Source organism: Sciurus vulgaris (assembly GCF_902686455.1).
Source record: "Sciurus vulgaris genome assembly, chromosome: 3".
In the NCBI taxonomy this organism is placed as follows: domain Eukaryota; kingdom Metazoa; phylum Chordata; class Mammalia; order Rodentia; family Sciuridae; genus Sciurus; species Sciurus vulgaris.
In genome coordinates, this window is record NC_136463.1 from 38,262,017 (window position 1) to 38,277,895 (window position 15,879).

A 15,879-nucleotide genomic window follows, 5' to 3' on the forward strand; every position below is an offset into this window, starting at 1 on the left:
AACCCAGGGTCTTGTACATTCTAGGCAAATACTCTACCCTGAGCTATATACTCCCAACCCTTACTTTTTTATAGTTGCATAGTGTTTCATTGTGTGGAGATGGTACTGATTTATTAAACTAGTGCTTGAATATCTTCATAGTTTTTAATACTAACAAATATTCTAATGTGTAACTTTGGGTATACCTATGTATTATTGGAGATGTATATTCAGGGTAAATTTCTAGAAATGAGATTTTTGGTTCAAAAAATAAAAAGATGCATAATTTTGTTTAGATACTGTAAATTCTGCTCTATAGGAGATGTACTCTTGCATTCCCACCAGCAACATATAAATGGCTATTTCTCCACAGTCCCAAGAAAGAATACTATCAAACTTTGGAATTTTTGCTAATCTGATGCATAAGAAATTATATCTCAGTGTAGTTCTAATTTTATTTCTCTTATGAGTAAAACTGAACAATTTTTCCATATGTGTAAGGCCATTTTTATGTTTCTCCTTTTCCCCTAATTTTTTTTTTCTTTTTATTATTGAGAATTGAACCCAGTGCTTCACATGTGCTTGGCAAGCACTCTACCACTGAGCTACATCCCCAGCCCTTTTTTTTTATCTTGAGACAATCTCACTAAGTTGGTAAGGCTGACCTCGAATATGCAATCCTCTTGCCTCCAGTGTCAGCCCCCCAGGTCCTGTGATTATAGATGTGTACCACCATGACCAGGTCTCAGCCATTTTTGAATTTTATTTTGACACAAGGTGTCACTAAACTTCCCAGGCTGACCATGCACCACTGGGTCCTGTTGCCTTAGCCTACTAAGTAGCTAGGATTACAGGAACCTATCACCATGCCTGACTTTTTTTTTTTTTTTTTGAGGTGAGTTCTCATTGTATTGCCCAGGCTGGTCTCAAACTTTAACTTTAGGACTCAAGTGATTCACAATTGTGTTTTAGCCTCTTGAGTAGCCTCAGCCTCCCAAGTAGTTGAAACTATTGGCGGGTGCAATCGTGCCCAATTTTTTTTTTTTACAGTGTTAGAGATCAAACCCAGGGCCTCATATGTGCTAGACAAGTTCTTTTTATATTAAATTTTTCAGCCCTTTCTGTGTCATATGTTTGCAAATATTTTTGTTCAATTTATTTGCTTTTTAGTTTGTTCATGGTTTTTTTTGCCAAAAAAAGGTTTTGTTTATGTAGTCAAATTAGTTAAGCTTTTATTGCCTCATCATTATTGAATGATGGTTTAAAAAAAAAAAGCCTTTCTCTGCTTCTAACTTACAGAAATATTCTGGAATACCTTTTTGAAAGATAGTTTGGCTACGTGAATCAGAAAATCTCAAAAACCCTCAATCTGTACCTCAACAATTGTATTTCTAGGGAAATATTTATCCTGAGGAATAAATATGAAATGTTATACATACAAGGATATTATATTCTTTCTAATAGTGAAAAATTGGAAACAACATAAATGCCCACCCCACCTGTGGAGTACTGGTTAGATAAGATTGTTATCAATCTTATGAGCCCAGTGATTTCTTTTTATGATATTTTTTGCCCTGTTTTTTGAAAAGAAATTAATTTTGAGGTTTTCACAAATTATTGAGCTAATTTGCTGAGGCTGCCCTCGAACTTGCCATCCTCCTGTCTCAACCTCCCAAGTTACTGGAATTACAGGTATGCATCACTGGGCCCAGCTACTTTTTATATTTTCAAGGCCCCTTTTACTAATTGGAAGTGAAATATATAGGTATTATATTTACACATATGATTTCAAAAAATAAAAATAATGATCTATAATAAGGGACAAAGTAAAAGATAAGGAAACTTAGTATGTATCTGAATATTCTTAGACATAATTACAATAGAAGACAATGGCATGAGTAGATTGTCAGGTACTTGTACCCTTGTGTTGAATCACTGAGCATCTTACACAACAAATGCAGAATGATTCAGTTGTATTAGTGACTAAGAAATACCACAAACTTGAATAACTCCTGATAAGATTCCGAGCAAAACAATACACACACAGCATATATATTTTGCTTTCTATGTAATATGAAATTAGGTTCTATGTCATCTGAGATTTCTCATCTACTTGAATGGTGGCATATTTGAAAGTTACGTAGGATATAGGTCAGTTTTTTTCCTTGTGTAGGAATGTCTTAAGCACTACAGGGTATCTAGAAGCCTGGCTTCTTGCCTGCAAAATGCCAGTAGTGCTCCCTAGTCTTCTGGAAACAAAAAAAGCACCTCCTCAGATTTCCAAAATGTCTCCCTAAGGAATAGTTAAGAACAACCGTTTAAATAATTGATACAACAGAATATCATTCATCCTTTGAAAAAGAGGAGTGGGGAGAAAAAACAAGATCTATGTGTACTATCATTTAAAAATAACTGCAAGTGTATTGTTAAGAGAAAAAAATAGGCTGCAAAGCATGATTTGTATTCCATTTTTGTGAAAATAAATATATAGACACGTAAGTAGAACAAAGTTTGGAGAAATTTTTTCAAAATGTTAATAGTGGATGACATTTTATACTTTGTCATTTTAAGATGTCTTTTTAAAGTTTTAAGATGGATTGCTGTTACAAAATAACAGAAAATGCTTTTTGAAAGAAGGATTTAAAAACTATACTTTGGTCAGTAGTTAATCCTTTTTTCTGAGGAAAGTTTGAAGAAAAGCAACTTTAAATATTAAGTAGATTGCTGGTCATGGTAGTGCATATCTGTAGTCCCAGCTATTCTGGAGGCTGAGGCAAGGGAATTGCTTGAGCCTAGTAGTTCAGGGCCAGCCTGGGCAATGTAGTAAGACCCCATCCCTTTTGTTTTGTTTTCTTTTTTAATTTTAAAAAATGTTTGATGCTGAGGATTAAACCCAGGGGTGCTTCTACCACTGGACTACATCCCCAGTCCTTTTTATTTTGAGACAGGGCCTCACTAAGTTGTTGAAGCTGGTCTTGAACTTGCTGTCCTCCTGCCTCGGCCTCCTGAGTAGCTGGGATTAAGGCATGTGCTACCACACCCAGCCTCTGTCCCTTAAAAAAAAAAAAGAGGAAGTTGGAGGGTAATTTGCATCTAGCACATAAATAATTTTGTTTTTCCATGTTAAAATTTAAAATGGGGAGGGGTGCTGGGGAGATAGCTCAGGCGGTAGAGTGCTTGCCTTAGAAGCATAAGGCCCTGGGTTTGAGCCCCAGCACCCCCCCCCCCCAAAAAAAAAAAAAAACGTAAAATGGGAGAAATGGAGTACTTGCTGTTCCATGTAACTAATTTGAAACTACTGCTAGAAGTACATTTCTTTTATTTTGTCATTTTTCTTCATGTCTTCATTTAGAAATAATGAACAATAATCACCACTTAGAGGAGAGAAGGTACCCTGAAGAATATTTCTTGGACTAAGGAAAATACCATTAAAGAATTTGAAAAATCTTGCCCAGCCTAAACAAATCTCTTCATCTACCTTCAAGGCCTTCATTCTTGGCTCCTGTGATTGATCAGAATGTAGTTTTGCTGGGTTACCCAGACTCTAGAGAAGCAGAATTTGAGGCCACTGAGGACAAATATATCTGCATTTTATGACTTTAAAGAGTTGAGGTCATACTTCTTGCCTTAATATTTTAGAGACACATTACTATCATTGGAAAGTTGGCTATACTTGGTGCTTACCACAGGAGCAAGGAAAGGATCATTGTTGAGTTTAAATCTCAACTCGTGTACAAAGTTTAAACCCCAAGACATATTTAAAGTTTTTTCCTCTTCCAACTTTTTATTATGAAAAAAATTTGAGCTAATGAAAAAGTTAAAAGAATAAGTAAATACAGTGATTACTTATGTGTCTGTTACTTAGATAAAATAATTGTTAACATTTCATGCTTTATCTGAAAGTATTGTATAGATATGTTCTATTTTTTCCCCTATAGATTTATGAGACTTTGTTTAAAATCTGTTTATACATTTCTCTGCAGGGGCCTCATCTACCTAACTACTGTTTGTGTACATAGGTACACAAAGCTTCCCTGAAGTTAAAAAAGGAATATACTTTTTTGTTTTTGCTTATTTGAAATGAACTCATCTTGTCTCCCATGTTCTTTTTAGCCTAGCTCACTTTCTGCGCAGTCATTTGCAGATTTTCACCTTTTTGCCCTTGTGGTGATCACAAGGTGTTTTAAAGCTCGCGTATTTGTTTTTTCTTTGTTCTAGGTGATCCCTCTGATAAGCCACCTTGCAGAGGCTGTTCCTCCTACCTCATGGAGCCTTATATTAAGTGTGCTGAATGTGGGCCACCTCCATTTTTTCTCTGCTTGCAGGTAACTCACTAAGGAGAGGCTTGACTGATTATGGATATAGTAATTCAGAGATTAGTATTAGTAATTCAGATTGCTTAGGGGATACCTTATTATATCAATTCCTTCTTACAGACCAGAAGGTTGAGGCAGATTGTTGACTGTTCCACACGGTGTATCAACCTAATGCTTAAGTTTTTCCAAATAGATTTAAAGTACTGGGATTAAAGGAATCAGAACTGGAAAATTGTTCCATTTGATAACACTGTTTATTGTCTTTTTGAAGAGTGATCTCTGTAGAGGTGACAAGGGAACCAACTATTGTGTGGGTTGTGATGGTAGTAATAATACTAATTATAAGTGCTTACTGTGTGCCAGGCACTATTTTGAGTTTTTACATGAATTAACCCTTAAATTATCACCATCATCCTATGAAGTAAATAAATAAGTATCCTCACTTTATAGATGAAACTCAGGCAAATAGAGGTTAATAAATTGTTCAAGGTCACACAGCAAATACCATGTTTTATCAATCCAAGAACACTTGATTTTAAGAAACATACCAATTTCAGAAATATTAAAATGTAAAAATGGGTGATTAAAATTCCAATATACTTCAATTATAAGATGAATACATATTTTAGAGTTTTAAAATATGAAAAAAGATTTGTCTTAGAATTGCTGAAGTATGGTTAAGTATGGAGCCAGGATTCAAATTTAGGCCATCTGATTTTATGACTCAGGCTTTTATTGAGGGAGGAATTGTTCTAGGAAAAAGTCTTTTTTCTCTATTAGGGCCACTGAAAAATTGTGATTGTGAATATACTATCCTATTGTAGCTGCATAGAGGATTAAATTAACCTTCTTAAAAACCCATCACAAGCTAGAGCACCCACAAACCATCTTCTATCCTTTAAGAAACATATTTTAGGGCTGGGGAGATAGCTCAGTCGGTAGAGCGCTTGCCTTGCAAGCACAAGGCCCAGGGTTCGATCCCCAGCACTGTAAAAAAAAAAATAAAAGAAACATATTTTGAAAGTAGTTTTTGGTAACTTAATTTTTCTTTTTTTGCAGTGTTTCACTCGAGGATTTGAGTACAAAAAACATCAAAGCGATCATACTTATGAAATAATGGTAATGTTGAAGTTGCTGGGAATTTCCATTCATGTTTCAAGTTAGACTGGAAATTAGTTCTCTTTAAGTATCTTTTTCTTTTTTTCTCTTCTGAATTTGATGATCATTATTATTATTGAGTAAATTATTTTAGGATTTTGTGAACCTACAAGTTTTTTTTTTTTAATGTGTGGTCCTGTGAACCCAGGGCCTCACACATGCTAAGTAAGTACTGTAAAAAGGCCCTAGGTTCAATCCCCAGTACTGGAAAAAAAAAACAAGTAGTTTATTTTACTAAGGTTTTTGTTCCAAATTTAGAAGGTATTTAAAGGAGATACATTTCAAGATTCTCTAATATGAGGATAGAGGTATGTTGCCTTTTCGGTTTGCTAATCATGTAGTCAGTATGTTGTCACTTTGTGCTAATGGCTTTTTTTTGGCGGGGGAACTGGGGATTGAACCCAGGGGTGCTTAACCATTGATCACTGGCCACATCTCCAGCCCTTTTTTTATTATTATTATTTTTTATTTTGAGATGGAGTCTTGCTAAGTTGCTTAGGGCCTTGCCAAGTTGCTGAGGCTGCCCTCCAAACTTGCGATCTTCCTTCCTCAGCCTCCCATGTCCCTGGGCTTACAGGAGTACACAACCAAGTCCAGGTTGCTAATGGTATTTTTATGTGGTTCTTATTGTTGGTGATGGTGAAGTCCATGTCTGGCACTCCATTCCTCTGCCTTGTGAAAATTAATTATCCTCTGAGAGTTACATTATAAATGAACACAGAGCAAATGAGTTATTACTCTACATAAAAATGACATTGAAGAGGCATACTGGTTTTTTGGTCAGAATATGACTTAGCTCTGGTCTATTAATTGTATTGCCACCTTTAAAGAGGAAATGAGAATGCCACTAAGTGCTCCTCCAAGCCCTGGGCAGGAGAATGGTGGTTTAGTAAGCCAAAGTGAATACCAGGTCTATTCAGCAGCTATGTATAAAGATACTTTTGTCAAAATAGTTTTGTCAGTTTTCAGAGTGTATTAAGCATCTAACTAAATCTCCAATTTCACCAAGCAATTTTTAACATTTGGCCTTCTCTGTAGTTTTTCTTATGAAAATAATGCTGGTTGACTTGAAAGTAATAATTTCACATTGTAGTTTAATCATTTGGCACTATATTGCTATAATCAATTACCAAAAATTAAGTGGCTTAAGACTATGCATATTTATTATCTCACAGATTTGTAGATCAGGAGACAATTAGGCTCAACTGGTTTGCTACAGGTCCCATAAAATTGAAATCAAGGTGCTGGTTGGCCTAAGCTTTTGTTTATACTCCATGGGGTAGTATCCATTTCTGGGTTCATTCAGTCTGTTGGCAGAATTTCACTGCCTTAAGGTAGGACTGATGCCACTGTTTGCTTACAGGCTGTTGATCAGAGCTTATCAGCTTCTAGAGACTGCCCACACTCCCTACCTTCTGGTCCTCTGAATCCTGGAGAGTTATTGATAAAATGCTTGGAACCTCTCTGCCTTCCTACTATATCCCTCCTGAGATCTCTGCCTCTTCTGCCTTCCTCTTTTAAAAAAAAAAAAAAAAAAAAATTAATCCTTTTAAGGGCTCAGTTGACTACTTTACGCCCATTTGGATAAACTAGGATACTCTCCCTACTCGAAGATCAGTGGATTAATAATCTAATTCAATCTACACAGTCCCTTCACAGCATTACCTATTTAGTGTTTGAAAACTGGGGACAGGAATCTTGGGAGAACTACCACAGAACTCAGTGTGTTTACTTCAGGCTCTTAAAAATTTTAGTGTGAATCAACATCTCTGAGTAAGAGTTCTTGGGAGCCAACTGGCTAATCTTCATCTACCTCTTTGAAAACACCTTCAGCCTTTTAAGTAGTGTTGTCATTAATTAAAGGACTTAAAATAACTTTTTTCCATTTTAATTACATTTTAACTCATTTGTTCATTTCATCAAAGTTATCAAATCTTCAGAAAGCTGATTTATTTTTCCCAGATTTACACAAGAATGCCTAGAGTCAGAAAACAAATTTCTCCTTCTCCCCTTCCTCCCCTTTCTCTCCTTTCCCCTTGTTACCCATCTTTTTCTCCTCCTTCTGTCCAGGGCCTCACATATTTTACCACTGAGCTACATCCCTAGTCCCCAAATTTATTCATTTAAAATGATGAAAAAATTACTTAAGGGATAATTCAGTATAGCTTGGGTAGGTTGATAGTCATGCTTATCCACTGGAGGAAAGCTGACCATGAGCTATTCTGGGTACCTTGTCTTCTGTATAATACTAAAAATAACTAAGTTTCACTCCAAGTTCACTTAATTCTAATTACATCATCCTTTTCTCACATTTTCAACACCCATACAAACACATTTCAGAGTTCCGTACTTTCCTTTGGGGAGCTTTTGAGGGTTACTAATACTCTTTTCCTTTTTCTGGCCAATCTTATCTATTCCAGTGAATCTTCTGTAGGAACAATGACCAGATTTTGACTTTCTACATGAGAAGCTGCTAAAAACTTGATTTTTTGCATATGAAGCTTCAAATAACTTTAAATGATTTTCAGTACTTTTGTCATCTCACAGTGCTGTATTTTGGGGAGTTACTCATGCTGTGGTGGGTGGTGCATTAATCAAGATTTCTGAGTTCTATACTTACTTTTGCCTTGTAATTCTCAGAACCTTGAACAAGTAAAGGCAGCTCTTTCTACCACACCCTTTATACCAGTTATTCTTAAACTTTAGTGCATAAGAATCACCTGGAATCTTTTTAGAAATGTACATTTCTAGACCATACTGTTGGAGATTCTGGTTCAATAGGACTGAGATTGGGTCCACTAATTAAATAACATTGATACAACATTAAGAAAAACTGCTTTCAGCCTTTTTTGTTGTTTTTCCCTGTAGTATAGAAATTTTTTATTGTTTATCTTGCTGTGAAGTTAGTAAGGAGTAATTAATATTCCAAACTACAGTTTTAGAACTGGCTCTTCAACTAATGTGTGAGTTGTCATATTTACATATCATTATGGTACTTGCCAGATTGAGAATGATTAGTACGAATTTAATATAGACATAACCTCTGAATTTTCTCTCTTGGATCTCATAATAGCTCATGTGCTAGGCATATATTCATAGTATGTACTTAAATCAAAACGTGTCATTTATTGGTAGTATAATTTTATTAATCATGACAGATTGTTTTATCACTCACAAAAAATGTAAGATGTTTCTAAATGTCTATATTTTCTGAAGCCCTATTGTGTCACTTTCTAAAACTTCTTATTATGGAAAGTTTCGAACAGACACTAGAGAGAATGATGTTTGAGTATCTATTGCTACATAGATGCTTCCTCAAAATTTGTGACTTAAAGTAATAACCATTTAATTATCTTTCATAGAGAGAGTGGTCCTTAGCTCCACATGAGGTACTGGAGTTACAGAAATCTACTAGACATTCTTCATAGACCTAGACCTCTGACACCTCATTAGGATGACTTGAATTGATTGGGAGTTAGCTAAAACCTCTTAACTGCCTAAGGCGTTGGTTCTCCAGGTAGGCTCAGGGTCATTCCTACATGTGACCTCTCCAAATGATCTTTCCAGCAAGAGGGTTCGGTTTTTTATTTGGTGTCTTGGGAGTGCAAAAGTGGAAGCTGCTAGGTCTTCAAAAGAGCAAGTCACAGGTCCAAGCCCTATTAAATGAGAATTCTAAGAGAAGTTCATCAGGGGCTACCATTGAAACCAGAAGAAACATATAGAAAACATAAATTTGTAACATATAGAAAAAGAAATTTTCATGTACCCAACCCTAGTTCTTAAAATGATCAATTTATGGCAAATTTTGTTTCATCTAAACCCTTATCCTTCCAGATTATTTTGAAGCAAATCTCCTCAGACATTATAGCATTTAAACGTTTCATTTAGGTCTCTTAAGTAATTCCAGTCAATTTTCCATCTCATAAAGTCTTTATTTTTAAGACCTTGTCTACTTTTCCACCTCTAAAGTTATCACTGTTCTGATTTTTATCAACATAGATCAGTTTTGCATATTGCAGAATTGCATATAAATGGAATCCTACCATGTGCACTTTTGTTTCTAGTTTCATTCAGCATGTTTTTGAGATTTATTCATGTGTATATCAGTAGTCATTCCTTATAATTAGTGAATATGCCATTGTGTGAATATATGTAATTTGTTTATCCATTCTCTCTGTTGTTGTTGTTGTTGTTACTACTGGGGATTGAACCCAGGAGTGTTTTACCACTGAACTACATCCCCACCCTTTATATTTCTTATTTTGAGACAGGTTCTCCCTGAGTTGTTGAGACTATCCTTGAACTTGGGATTCTCCTGCCTCAGCCTCTAGAGTTGCTGGGATTACAGACATGTGCCACTGTGCTTGGACAATTTATTCGATTTTTAAAAACGTCTAACTTCTATCCCTGTCCTTTCTTCCATATCTCTTCTTTGTTTCCCCATAGGTAACCTTTTATTAAAAACTACAGTTTCTCAGTCTCTAGTATCCCACTCCCATACAATGTGGTTTATTCTTCTGTTTAAACAAATATGGACATACATATTGGTATTTCTCACTTTTTTAGCTAAATGGGAGCATAACTTATATCTCTGCCTCTGTACCAAGTTTGAAGTGTGTTGCAGTTATGGGTGATAATGTTTATCGGAGCCCTTATAGCTAGTGGTGAATAAAAGGTTGGGAGAGGTGGACAACCAATAAGAATGTACTTTGTCTTTCAATAGCATGAGAATAAAAACCATTTAACTATAGTACTTCAGTTGCGATTCCTGAGTTCCATTTCTGTTTGTGTTCTTAGTCAAAACTTTTTTCTCCTTAGACTTCCGACTTTCCAGTTCTTGACCCCAGCTGGACTGCTCAAGAAGAAATGGCCCTTTTAGAAGCTGTGATGGATTGTGGCTTTGGAAATTGGTAAGCTCTTGGTACTAAGAGTGATCCTTCCCTAATGGGCTCAGAGAAGAAGACTGTTGAAGGGTCAAGGGAGGAGCCTCACAAAGAGGAAAACTATGCTGCTCTCCTATTGATTCAGGACTCAGAGACAAGTTCTCTTCCCCTTTGCACATTATTTTCCAGGCTTAAAATGCTTCACAGGAGTGTGGGATGGTTAGTGGTCCGTGACTGAGCAGTTCTAAAAGACCACTTTGGAAGTATCAACACTGGGAAGGTTTGTTGTTCCTTTATGAATAGTGGAGACGTTTTAGACTTATTAGTTATTGCTGCCTTATGATTTTATTTATTTTTGTTGTTTATAGGTGCCCTTATCATTTAAGAGAGTCAGACTTGAGGTAGATGATCATAGCTTATGAAATTCAAGTTTCACAGACCTCCTGACAGCACTCTCTGGTTTTAGCTGTCAAAATGCCTTAGTCCAAGTTGGACAGAATTGAATAGTACTCACTACTGTTTTGCCCTAAGAAGCAATACTACTTAAAAATACCACCACTGACTGGGCATGGTGGCACATCCCTATAATCCCAAGAGCTCGGGAGGCTGAGGTAGGATCGTAAGTTCAAAGCCAGCCTCAGCAATTTAGCAAGACCCTGTCTCTAAATGAAATATTTTTAAAAAGTGCTGGGGATGTGGCTCAGTGGTTAAGTGCCCCTGGATTCAATTCCTGGTACCATCAAAACAAAACCACCACTTTGATTTTTTTACCTTTTGGGAGCAATTTCATACCATTGATTTTGTTTTGTTAACTAGATAACAGAGGCATTATTAAACATATTTTGTTTTTGAAGAATTTGAAGCTTAGTTAAAATTATTTTTCATTATCATATGGCCTATTAACAAGATCCTCCCTATCCTGACTTGCTAGTATATATAATCTTTCCTGGTATTCATCAGAATATACTATGCCTCCCTATGTCTAAGTTCCTGAAGAAGGAACCCTGAGTTCAGTTCACATTTTGTTTATATTCATTTATTCAACATTAAGCATCATAAAATATTTTGTATTATGAACAATACCAAAGAAGGTAAAAAAGTGATCACTTGTGAGGAGCTTACTAGTCATCTTTGGCCTAGGTGTCATTTTTTGCTTGCCATTCTAACTCTAAAGTGGGCTAATCCTTTTCCCCTTGTCCTCCTTCCCTCTTAGTAAAGACCACAAAAGAGACTATCACCTCTCTGGGGCTGGGGTTATGGCTCAGTGATAGTGTGCTTGAGGGAGGCAAAGACTTGCTTCTCTGTCCACTGTGGGTAAGACACTAAGGTTGGTGATGAGTGCACTAGAGCCAAGAATTAAGATTTTGATTCTTCTACTAAGAAGAATCATCTGTATGTACAGATGATTGAAGTACACAAAGCAGACCATAATGATGCCTTAGAAGAAGTACTAGTGAAGTATTCTTAGTGAGTGAGTTTGAGGAGGGCACTTGGAGAGATTTCACTACCTCTCCATCACCTGGTTAAGAGTCAGTGGTCTGTAAATTTTGGCTTTGTCACTTAGGAACTTTATATTCTTGAGCACATTTATTAATCTCTTTGAGTTTTATTTTTTATTCTGTGAAGTTGAGATAATAATAGTAGAGAATTATAAAAATATACACGATTCATACTAGGAATAATTTAAATAATTTTGTGAATTTTCTATCTCAGTGTCCAGCGTATTATAGGAGCTCTAGTGAAGAAATGTTTGTTCATGTGAAGCGTTTTATGTACTATAAACTTATGCAAAAATAAAACTACACTTAAGTACATTTTGCATGTTCCATAGTGGCTTTTTATTTATAGCATCCCTGGGGCCAAGCTCAGAAAGAAATTTACAGATTTTTCTTGTTATTTTTCTTGGGGCAAGAAAGGACTTTTTAGTTATTGTTCATCTTGAAATAGCAGGATTTGGAACATCAGATTACATTATTAGGCTTATATTCTTATTCTGCTAATATCTCAATGACATCCATTTGGAGATATCAGATTATTGATATTATATAATTTGTTTAAACTATGGAAAGAGCAAACCATGCTTTTAGTATTATGTATACATGGATATACTACTCCCCTCCCTCTTTTTCTCACACTTTTCTAGGCAGGATGTAGCTAATCAGATGTGCACCAAGACCAAGGAGGAATGTGAGAAACACTACATGAAGCATTTCATCAATAATCCTCTGTTTGCATCTACCCTGCTAAACCTGAAACAAGCAGAGGAGGCCAAAACTGCTGATACAGCCATTCCATTTCACTGTAAGTTCCTCCCTAATTTGGTAAGAGATACTTAGCTCATCCTGGAGCCCTGTTCCAGTTGCAGATAAACAGTGGTTTGATGACTTGGATAGATAAAGATCTTATGGAAGATAGGAGGAGTTGGAATGACAGCTGTTGAAAGTCAGGGCCATAATATGGCAAGAAGGGATAAGTTGTATAATGGACATCTGGAAGGAACTTTAAGCCAATGTGTAATTCTACCCACTCTGGGTCCCTTGAACTTATCAGTTAACTTTAATGCGTGCTTCTGTATAAGATGAGGTATCAAAAAGGGATCAACCTGTTCATGCTTTTGAGTACAGGCCCTTCTGTAATCCAAGGGTTTGTGATCATAAATAAAGTTAATTAACAGGGTCCAGTATTATCTTATTATCATTAATTGCCCCAATGTCAATCCAAGGAGCAGTTTGTTATTTTTGTTCACTTGGTTGTGGCAGTGAAGGCAGACTTTAAATCTTATGTGCCTCTGGGATTACCGAGTCTTCTAGTAAAACAACCAAAAAAGTGAATTATAAATTGACATCTTTTCTGAATGACTTCCAAATCACAAATAATGATGAGATATTAATATTTTCTCTCCTCCCATTTTCTCATACTTCTTAGAAACAGTTTTACAGCTGACTGATTCAGAGACTGGTGATACCTCCTATTTGAATAACACTTTGGATGTTAGCAGTTTGTTCAAAAATTCATTAGACCATTTGTTCTTATAGTAACCCAATGAAATAAATAGAACAGGTGCTTTCATTTTACACAGTGAGGAAACTTGGATTCAGAAAGGTTAAATAATTTGCATAAGGTCATGGGACTCTGGAGCTAGGATTCACCTTCAGCTGACTTCCAAATGTAGTGTGTTTTTGCTTCTCAGTTGGGTGAGATTTGTAAATTGAGATTGACCCTAAGGGGTAAGGGAGCTGAAACTGACAGGATAAATACTTAGGTTCTATAATACTAAAATAGAATTCTTTCTGGGCACAGTGGTGCATGCCTGTGTAATCCCAGCTGCTCTCGAGGCTGAGGCAAGAGGATCACAGGTTTGAGACAATTTAGCAAGACCCTAAGCAACTTAGACCCTGTCTATAAATGAATGAATGAATGAATATTGAAAAGGTTTCTTTTCACTTTGGAAAAGCAAAAATCAGAATTTCCCCATATTAGAGAATCCTAATTCTTAGTTTCCTTTTTTAAGAAATCAGTCTCTTTCTGTGATGCTTTATCTTTTTCATTTCATAAAAAAAATTTTTAATTTATTCTCTCCAATACTGTTTTTCTCTAAACAAAAATATTTCCGTGTTAATAAGGACTATTTTTGTGTGACTTTTTCCATGCCAATATTTTATTAATTAAGCAAAACTTAATTCTTCCAGCTGCAGATGATCCTCCTCGACCTACCTTTGACTCCTTGCTTTCTCGGGACATGGCAGGATACATGCCAGCTCGAGCAGATTTCATTGAGGTAGGAGAAACTTGTTTTTAGCATAAGTTAGGAAATATTCGTTTTTGTTTCTGATGAGGCTTTTGTCTGTTACCCATACCACTAAAAGTAGATTTTCAAATCACTATCACTTGTAGGGCCTTTATGCAGTCACACTTCCTTCCATTTGAACTCCTTTTCTCATTTGTAAACATTTTCACTTGTGGAACAGTAAAAGTTCTTTAGAACCTACTTCTGAAGTTGCATCACTGCTGGCTCCTACTTTTTTGTAGGTATGGAATTTTTACAGCCTCATTCTCATTTCACACTTAGGGGGCTTCAAGGTTGTACTGTATGAGGGGTTGGCCTCCTCTTAAGGACCAGATAGTAAATATTTTAAGTTTTCCAGGTCATAAAGTTCCAGTTTAAATTAAACTTTGCCATTATTGTGCAACAGTAGCATACAAAATACATAAACAAATGAGTATGCCTGTATTCTAATAGAATCAGACGTATAAAACCAGACTGTGGATTGGAAAGTCACTTACTTATTCCCATACTGTACCTACCAGTATATAAAAAATGATGAATGTGTGTAAAACCCATGTTCCCCATTCAACTATGGAATTAAAATCCAGTGAATGACATCACAAGTGTCTTGATTTATCATTGATCAACACAATAGTGCTTCTGGAGACAGCTTGAAAGTTTAACAAACTGCAAACAATTTTGACACCCAGGTCAGCATTTTGTTTGTGGCAGTGCTATTGTACATCTACCCATAGACACTACCCTGATAATTTGTACTCATTGAATAGAATGTGAGCAAATCTACATATTTAACTGTATAAGCAATATTATTAACTAAATAGAGTCCTTAAAAGAAACTAAAAGGTAAATGAATTAGTGTAGACAGTTTTCTTACCTAATATTTGAAGGCCTATTCAAAGTTAAGTTTTCTTGAGAATGAACAGATTATTTAAAATTTTTAGAACAGTGGATTTGGCTTCATTCCTAAACTCATACAACTATTCTAATTTGTTTTCACCTGAAAGCCTCACATATTTTCCCCATGATTTCCTATTACTTGTGGCAGAATCCTGGCCTTTTACCACATTTAGTCTTTTTTAACAAATGATGGTTTGTGTATTTTCTGTTTCTTCTAGCCTGGCTACTATAAAAGCATTATTCAAAGCTGATGGGTTTGGGGGTGGGGGGATTTCTTTTTCCCTAACAGGAGTTTGACAATTATGCAGAATGGGACTTGAGAGACATTGATTTTGTTGAAGATGACTCAGACATTTTACATGGTAACATTTTATTTTATCAAATGTTCATTGAATACAAATATGATACCATTTTGGATGCTGGGAATATAAGAATAAATAAAACATGCTCCTTGCCCTCATGGAATTCAAAACCTAGTGGTAGGGGTCTGGGGATATAGCTCAGTGGTTGAATGCTGGCGTAGCATGTATTAGTCCCTGGGTTCCATATCCAGCACTACTATAAACACACACAGACTCACGCACACACACACAAAAATCTAGTGATTAAGTTGCTGAATTTACCCTGTTATTGGGTTTTGACTACATCAAATAAGATTTGTGATGGTGAAAATACTGCATACTGTGCAAGTTGGGAATAGCCCATCCCTTGGGCTATGTGATCTTTCTTTTGACTGAGGTAAGCCTACACTGAGGTAATTGATTACATAGCCCTCATTTCTCCTTAGAAGAAAGGGAAATAGGGTGCAGTCCTTGAGATTTCACCTGATACTGAATATTCACTATAATTTATTACCCCA

At 35.9% G+C, this 15,879-nt stretch overlaps 1 protein-coding gene across 2 annotated transcripts in view; it reads left to right on the forward strand.

Moving 5' to 3' along the window:
- The window catches only part of TADA2A (transcriptional adaptor 2A), a 48,097-nt gene that overhangs the window by 4,879 nt on the left and 27,339 nt on the right, over positions 1-15,879 (forward strand). For both annotated transcript variants that reach the window (XR_013762602.1, XM_079132104.1), the window contains exons 3-8: positions 4,198-4,304; positions 5,355-5,414; positions 10,272-10,363; positions 12,480-12,637; positions 14,026-14,114; positions 15,310-15,382. Coding sequence is in view for 1 of the 2 variants with exons in the window: in XM_079132104.1 (XP_078988230.1) it covers positions 4,198-4,304; positions 5,355-5,414; positions 10,272-10,363; positions 12,480-12,637; positions 14,026-14,114; positions 15,310-15,382 (579 nt within the window). In the remaining variant the exon portion in view is untranslated. The remainder of the gene's footprint in view (positions 1-4,197; positions 4,305-5,354; positions 5,415-10,271; positions 10,364-12,479; positions 12,638-14,025; positions 14,115-15,309; positions 15,383-15,879) is intronic.